Source organism: Bombus bifarius, unplaced genomic scaffold, assembly GCF_011952205.1.
Source record: "Bombus bifarius isolate JDL3187 unplaced genomic scaffold, Bbif_JDL3187 scf7180000008030, whole genome shotgun sequence".
In the NCBI taxonomy this organism is placed as follows: Eukaryota; Metazoa; Arthropoda; class Insecta; order Hymenoptera; family Apidae; genus Bombus; species Bombus bifarius.
Window position 1 is genome coordinate 928,097 of NW_022884401.1, and position 8,939 is coordinate 937,035.

Here is an 8,939-nt window from a genome sequence, read left to right on the forward strand (position 1 = left end):
TCCAATATTTCATCTAATATAATTTATAAAAAAAAATAATGTGATTATACTTCTTCTCGATTTCCTTTAAGACTATTCTAGGAAAAGAATTTATGGTGGAATTGTATTGGTTACGAACCTATAAAAATTTAGTTCCCTCTTTTGAAATTGCCTGGCATGTTATTCGTAACCCAGGGTCAATTTAAAAAGTACTTATGCTTCCAGATTAAGGTATGTAATACAACTCTGTGATATAAAAAAATAAGTAATAGTAAATTTATTTGATTGTAAGTCAGAAGGAATTAATGCCTTCCTTGATTATAATATGTGTACTTTTACATAAGTAATCTATTACGCTAATACTTAAAATCAAATAAATTGAAAAAATCTTACAAGTTTAAATTATTTCGTATTCACATTTTGCTATCACGTATTTCTATAAATTCAGTCATACATATAAAAACCTCGACATTTTTATTCATTTATACTGCTTTTTACGTTATTTAAATCTAGTCAGTATGTATCATCTATAATACTAGATCTTTTCTTCTTAGTCTTTTATTTAGATTATTGATTGCAAGTTGATGCTCAAACGTTTCGATTCAATTAACAAAATACTTTCACTTCCTTTTTCAATATCAAAATATACATTGACAAATCTCTAATTGTAGAAACGTTATCCTTTTAAAGCAATTTTAAGATACATCCTGTGAGCGAAATTCACAATAGGTCACAAACGTTACTTTTACTTTTTTGTACAATTTTTATAACAAATGCAATCCTAAATTTTTAATATCGGAAGTTTGGATTATCAGTTTGCCAACCCTTTGCATTTGGTCCAAATTGATAAACTAATCTTCTACCGAGTACAGGTTGAAAAATTTTGCTTTTATAATAGTACCTGAAAGAATATTTTTTATATAAAAATATTGCAGAATCACCAAACATAATTTAAACAAAAAGTGAATGAAAAATTACCTCATTGCTCGACTCAGTTTCTCGTACGTCATTTTTGTGTTTCCTTTTCTTGAACCCCATCGTTTCGCGACCTCATCGCTTTTAACGAACCGAAATTTCGCTTGAGAATAATCTTCCCAACAGATTAAACTTGGACACGTTTCTCGATTACGTAAGAGGTCCCTGATGAACTCCCAAAGCTTTCCCTGGCTAGTAGCTATATAACATTATATTGGTATCATTACATCATTGAATTAAGAAATATATACTTTAATTCAAAGTAAAAATGCTTACAACTTTTTTTTGGTTTTAATACCCTTGGTCTCCCTGGTGGCCGTTTGGTAGTTTGGTAATCAATACTATTATTATCTGATTCTGCATCTACAAAAATAAAAACAATATTTACGTACTTTATTATAAAAAAAGATAATCATCTCGTATTAAAAAATTCGAAGGATTTATATTACCTGATGTACTGTTGGAATTAATTCGCGCATATTCGTCTTCGGAATGAGGATGGATGGTATTAAATGGCGGAACTGTAATTACATCGTTTTGTTTTTACTAACTACTAATGACGACTGATTCTTAAATAAAAACTATCAATGAGATACAGCGAAATAATATTATGGTAGTTTATTACACTATTATTTTTTGTTATCAACATTCACGCGTAATCACAATTACATACGTATATTCGAGATATGCTGAGAGTGGAGTAGGTCATAGAGTCGATCTCCGTACATAGGATCATGGTTGATAAAATCGTCTCTGGTAAAGGTGACCAACTCGTTTCCTGGTACCGCAAGACTATGTTGTATCAGACTATACGGTTGTCCGATATAAGATGCCGCAGACATCAACCAGTTTATTGTTTCTTCTTGACACCAGTTTCTAATAGGTTTATCAGACCAACCGGTACCATCAATTTCATTATTTTCATCACCTGTTGAATTGAAAAAATTGATATAAGTCGAAAATGAAAAATATATCAAGATAAAATGAAACGTACTTTTATAACATCATAAAACAAGATTATCTTTTAGAACAAATTGTTTGGAAAATATAATTACTACATAATAGCTGGTTCTATATGATTCTATATATAAATATATAAATAAATAATAATAATATTTTATATTGTAAAATGTATATTAATAAAATGTTAATGATATATTAATAGAATTAATATAATACTAATTATAATAGTAACGTTTGAAAGTATAGATATAATCATTATTAATATAAATGAAAATATAGGTGAATTACCAAAGTAACACTTTTTTCGGGGAGGTTCGTAACTACGCGTGGTCAGGGCATTAGTTTTCAATGTGACCAATGAGTCCATGTCCAGTACGAAATGATCATCGTCGTCATTTAGATTAGGAAACGAAGGGCACACCTGCAAACAGAACATATCGCATGACAAACAAATCCGAAACGAAATCGGGTTTCTACGTTAATGACCTTGTTGGCGTCTTCAACCGTCTTGTCTCTTTTTATCGCTAGAGACTGAGAAAAACGAGATCACTACAATCTCGTTTCCTTGGACTGGCTTTTATACGTACGACAAAGATATATACATATATGTATGTATTTACGTCTCGATTCTGGGCAAAGCATCTACATAAAACGGATATCGGTAATTTGCAATAAATAACCGCAAATCGTTGTTTCAAATGTTATTTATTTTGTATTACGTGGCTTCGAACGCTTTATGCAAAGTCAAGCATGCGGTAAATGATAATAATATCTTATATTAGTAAATTAGTGTGCATATAAGTGTTGCTTAGCCGCAATTAACTGATATGTAACATTATTGTTCCAAGTATCATATTTTTATAATTATTTTTGTCGTGTTTCATCTCTTTGTAGTAGTTTTTTCTTCATAATTTCCAAATATTCAATAGAGAAAGTATCATATTTTAATTTTTAGTCTTTAAGTTATTATTAAATTTTGTATGGATGCATGTTAATCCGTGTAAACTTATTTGGACGCTGTAATGAGTGCTATTGATATCTTTTGATATATTTTCTTTTTTTTTTTTTAATAATATATATAAATGCAGCATATATAGTTTGCCATAAAAGCATTTGATACAACGACGGTCAGTAGATAGTCATATAGCCTTTTTTTCGATTAAAAAATTCCAACTAGCATCTGTGTCAATATTTGCGCAATAATTTTCTGTATCAATACAATTGATACAGCATTGTCAGAAATATTGTTCTGTTTCGTAGAATTGACAACATTTTATTGCTCTCACAAATCATTTCACTAAATCTACAAATGCACTTGTTTCGCACTTAGGTGCGAATACTCGTACGATATAGACGCTCGAGTTATCGCGTCGCCGATCATCATCACTTTTCGTAGAAACGCAATTTTTACAATCTTTCAACTCTTTTCCAAACAGAACGATAAACTCTCGTACTAACTTGATAGAAATATGTTTAAAATTTTTATTGTATCTAAAGAAAGAAATGAAACATCATTTGGTACCTCGTAAATCGGTTGTCAAAAACTTCGAACAGTTTTTCTATTTATAACTTCTTCTAATTCTTTTTATTCGTTACATTAAATTTACAAAAATCTTCGATTAATCATTAGAAGTTAACACTGTAATTGTTCATCTCTCTATTCCACTTTACCTTAGTCTAAAGTACATTAATGGCATTTCTTACGATATGCACATATGAATTAAACGAAATAGTTTTCCCAAACGTTTTATAGCTCTCCGTTTTTCATACTCAAATATCAGTCTGGAATTCGAGAAAAACACAGTACTTTTTTAGAAAGTTCATTATAGCACACTAGCGCTTCACGCGGTGCAGTACTAACAAACCTTTTTCTCTCTAGCACGTAAGGCTCACACATGCGTTCCTTCTCCAGAAAGATTACAGAACAGGTAAACAAGTAAAACTCATATAAAATAATCAAAAAACACCGTACAATCCACTAAAACCAATTCAAATAATCCAAACAACAACTTTACAACTTTTTTAGGTAATCGTAACTCACCTCCACTAAGTCGGTTCTATCGTAACTACTGAACGGATCCATTATTAAGTTCATTCGATTCTTCAACTAAGCAAATACAAAGACTGTCGTACAAACGTAACAATATGTTCGTTACAGAGAAGTGTCACGATTTACGCGAAGGTAAATGTATGTCACAGCGCGGCGTGAACAAGTCGCATCACTGTCTGTTGGAAAACAGATCGAAAACAATTATACTTCAAACTAAACACGAGGTCGCGGTGTTGTCCCGCAACGCGATACTGATCGCCGGTCGCCGAAATGTCTCTGACGAAGACGCCAGGCGATGTGGTGACGCGAAAGACGTCAGCGGGAGTATCACGGGGACGGATAGCGCGGAAGAGCAGGTTTCAACGGGGATTTCCCGCTCTTTGGAATTGACCAATCATCGGCGACGTGCTTCACGATAGCTGACGCAATAATTGCGGATACACACCATTGGCGGCGGTTGCCGAGATCCGGAGAATTCGAGACGAAAACGCAACCGAAAATATAGCTAACGCGACGGTTATTCCCCGAGTGGCTTCATTATTTTGCGATCCAACGAGGTCGACCGGACGGTGCACTGGGGTATCCGTATCATCGAAAATCTGGCCGAAAATTCATCTTCTTTAATTTTTCCTCAACTGTGAAATTTTCATTCTTAGGAAAAACCAAAGCAGGAATATTATATTTACAAATTTTATTTCTGCACCTTTGAAGTGATACATACGTGTAATAAATAAAGCTAAATTTTGATAATGGTCTCCTCAGCCCTTATATACCGTATTTTTTATTGTTGTATCAACTACTCTTTTATGATAAACAATATTTTAAAATGGACTATAATTTATTCATGTTTTTTAAGAATGTCATGTATCACTTAAAATATCATCCTGTTATATTTCAGGATACGTCCCAATTTTTGTAAAAAAAATTAATTGTAAAGAATGCTTTGTTACGCTTATAGTATAATCGCTCGAATTGAATTTCTTTAGCTATTGTAAGTAGAAATGATAATAATGTTACGTATTTTTTAAACCACTAGAATCATTTGGAATTAATTTGATAATGCGGAATCAATTTGCGATATAATGCAAGAGCGAAAGTTTAGAAAAAGAAACGGAATATCTTGCAGACTTTCGTCGAATCAAGAAAATTTTTAAGAAGAACCTCAAGCGTTTAAACACAAAATGCATATCTGGCTTAAAGTAGAAGAGAAGAGGGTTGCATCATAAGGGGTTATAGTGTACTATTCAAAATTCTGACATGTAAAATAGATCCTCTGGTTTATATAAAAAGAGAGTTTTTTAAATATATATTTGGGCAAATATATGTTATGAAAAATTCATATGTGGCGTTTAAAATACGTTTTTTCCAAACAAATACATAGGTTGTTTGCCGCCAAGTAGGAACACGTGTTGCGAAGATTCGAGTTTTCGCAGTTCAAATTACTAAATCAACCAAACGATATCAATCTTTTTTAAGGTTAAAAGGTTGTACGTCCAATCGGTTGTATATAAAATGATTCTGCAAAAACAAATAACAGATAAGAAATGATCGAATGTAATTAAGTGTGCATGTCTGTGTACAAATATCTTAAATATACTTTATACTTTCATTAACTAAACAACGCATGAAAGAGTTATCGGATATAAATATGTTGTCATAGATGGAATTTCATTCAATGATTTAATGTAATGATTTATAATAATACTAATTTGGGTCAGTAAGGTAAATTTTTCTAGTGAATAATATGCAGTTATAGAAGCATATAATTAATCTATTTAGTTAAATATATTTTAATTTCATGAAATATTTAAATTCGACTGCTTTAATTATCTTATAAAATCATTCTCACTCTTTCCAATCTTTTATAAAAATGCATGCGACTTATATGCTGTATTTACAGATATCATTATATTAATGTCTTCAAATATTTCCAGTCGATCGATATGCTGTTGCGCGAAGCCAGAGTCTTGCGGTTAATCTAATTTCCATAAAATGGAAATCGCTATCGGGCTTCGATTTTTTCCTGGAAGTATCTTTTTTTAAAAAAAAAAAACATTTATTGCAAATCAGCAACGATTCAACGTACGAAACAGTTACGAAATAACCAGGAACAAAAATTCGTCTGTACGACAAGACTTCGTCGGTATTCCCGTGACATTGAGGCGTTTGAAGATCTCTACGAAGATTCCATTTTTTTTCTCTCTTACAGCGTTATTAATAGACACAAGTTGTTCGTCGCATAATTCTCAATAGATTGACTAGCTAGAACCAGTGTGAGAAAAAAAGAAAATGATACTCTGCAATAATGTGCACGTATACCAAATTTTCCTGGAATGTTGGAATACGTTTACATATAGTAGAGGTAAATAGATTGTCAATAATACAGAAATTATATTTTTAAACTTTGTATGTATCATGTACTATACATTTCAGAAATATTTTCAATGGATCCACTAATGTGTCCAATTCGTACGTTCTACCCTGTATACATATAATGTTTCCATCGCATTCGTCCAGACAAAATGCAATATTCGAAAAAGCTTTTCACATTGGCGGCGCCTATGGACTCGTTTATTTATAGTACGCCACGATGTCTCGACATCGGAGTGTAAACATGTCGGTACTACCATGGACTTCATTTTATTTTACGATGTACTTTTCTCTCCTTTTTTCTCTCATGCGCCTTCTTTTTTTCTTTTCCTTTCAATTACGTCTCTACACTGGGAAGAACGCGCTTTTTATCATAACCGCAATCCGTGAAACTCCTGGGGATTACTAATAACTGATTCGAGGAACTGTGATCGCGCAAACCTCGCCGAGCTTTGATTTTATATCGGCTCTTTCGAAACATTCTGTTTCCTGTAGAGAAATTGAAAAATCAACGAATAAAGTAAACGAAGAAGGAAAAAGGCAACAATGATAAAGAACAAAGATTATTTCGGTTCTGATGTTAATTAAGGAAGTTGTGGTATTTTAATCAGCCTATTTCATAAATTTAGACGAAAAATGTAAGGATTACATATCTGTGGTTCACTTTAATCGTTCTTTCATTTTTTATGCCGAAGAGTTGAAAAATTCCCCAGTAACTTCCGAACTTGTTCTTCCAATTGCGAGTCACTTTGTTTTTTAGCTCGAATATAGCCTATAGTACTCGTAAGATGAATCACTGACCTATCATAAGAATTGTGATAAAGACTCAATCGGAATAACAAATGGAATTTTCTTAAGGAAAACCTGAATATAATTTCTAAGGTCTCAGAGATTCCCATCCTTTGTATTACTTGGTAAAGTCCTTCTTTAAATTCTAATAATTTTGTTAAACTGCGATCTTGTCGATGTTGGTATATACTTATACTACACACGTATATACTTACTTCGCAGTTGTTGCTGAAATATAAGAAATGGTCGTTTCGTTGGTTGTCCAGGTTAAAGCATCCCTGATCACATTTACTAGGTTACAGTTTTTGTGTATCTCGATTTGCTCCACTATCCAGATAGATGTTGATTAACATCAGGAAGACCTATAAGGTGTCCCAATAATCCTTTGATAATCTTTGTTATTTTTAGAAATGTGATGTAAGGTCATTTACAAAGCTTGGATATTTAAAAATTTTACAATTATTTTTTAATTATTATATTACAAAGAAGTCCATGACACGTAAAGATAACATAAATAATCATTTCTTTATAAACGAAAGATTTTCAGATATTTCAAATTTACATCTGTTGCAATATTGTATTGATATAAATGGTCAATATTTTGGGCATCTCTCGTTCTTTTGCCCCTTCGTTTATTGTCGAATGAGATTGTATTAGACGTCATTGAAATCGTCTGAACGAAGTCTTTTAAGAGTAAGATTATTTATTAAAATAAAATTGATTGTTGTTTTTATACTTTGATGCAATCTCATTAAATATGTAGAAATTCTATGCGATTAGCTTTTGCGCAGGATTCATTGAAGATCGTAATGCATCGCACCGCGTTTATATAAAATCACAAAATGAAATTATAAATGATTATATTACACGTTAATGGTTATCCTTAACCGGCAAACGCAAAAATTCTGTCGTCCATCCATTTATCGGAATATTAGGATCAGAAATGATTGGATGTCGAAAAAGAAATAATCTACTTGTTTGAATATAGTAGTTGTATGCAAATTTCAAGTCACGTACAATACATACGATCACAACTGGGAAATATTTAATAGCATCGATATGTGAACACTTATCGAAAGTTCACGTCCTGTTAAATTAATATCTTTTGAAGGTATTAAGATATCAAATTCAATGAAAATACTCACTGCCCTGTAAATATAAAATTTTTGTTATCATTATACGAAAAATTCACCAAACAGTCTAACGTTAAATAATATATTTATGTATATCGATATATTATACCTATTCTGAATTACAAATTTAACATACAAAACAAACATACAAAAGTACAAACGTCCCAATATGATCAATCATTGCGAATAAAAACATTTTCCAAAGTTTTTGTCACGAAAAGAAATTTTATAAGAAAACACGTGAACTTTATGCATTATTCGACTTTGAATATAAATGATGTTGAATATGTATATTTATAATTATCTGTACTTGATATGAAAATGCAAATTGGCTTAAACAAATGCTACGTTTAGTAAACAAAACATATATCAATGACAATTACAGTAATTCAATAGACGTAAATACACGCAATGAAAAGGACAAAGAAGATTGAAAGCCAAACATGATCGTTTCTCTTTCTTTTTTTTCACGTCTTATAGTAAACTTTTTAATCTGTAGAGCGTAATAACTCGTACTTCTGCGTAATTGAATGTGTTTTGAAACGGGAAAGGTCATTCCGGACTGTCAAACAGGTTCATAATTTTTTAACGTCGATAAAAATCAAAAGTACTTAACTAACGTCATTGACTACGTGCAAGTTACAAAATAAAAAATATTACGTATGTTGTCGTACGTTGTA

General features: G+C 31.6%; 1 protein-coding gene and 1 long non-coding RNA gene across 3 annotated transcripts; one reads left to right on the forward strand and one right to left on the reverse strand.

Moving 5' to 3' along the window:
- Positions 1 to 231: 231 nt before the first annotated feature.
- LOC117207471 (ETS-related transcription factor Elf-5-like) lies at positions 232 to 4,533 on the reverse strand. Of its 2 annotated transcripts, none has more exons than XM_033447764.1 (7): positions 3,959 to 4,533; positions 2,206 to 2,338; positions 1,628 to 1,882; positions 1,404 to 1,475; positions 1,231 to 1,317; positions 958 to 1,153; positions 232 to 880 (listed from the first exon to the last, which is right to left on the reverse strand). In XM_033447764.1, the coding sequence occupies exons 1-7, from the start codon at positions 4,010 to 4,012 to the stop codon at positions 769 to 771; spliced, it is 909 nt and encodes a 302-aa protein (XP_033303655.1). In that variant the 5' UTR covers positions 4,013 to 4,533; the 3' UTR covers positions 232 to 768. The 2 variants fall into 2 exon arrangements, with proteins under 2 accessions (XP_033303655.1, XP_033303656.1); XM_033447765.1 differs by lacking the exon at positions 3,959 to 4,533 and adding an exon at positions 2,404 to 2,544.
- On the forward strand, positions 3,750 to 4,735 carry LOC117207474. Its single transcript, XR_004487520.1, has 2 exons — positions 3,750 to 3,845; positions 3,944 to 4,735. It is a non-coding gene; the product is annotated as an uncharacterized LOC117207474 (long non-coding RNA).
- Positions 4,736 to 8,939: the final 4,204 nt, after the last annotated feature.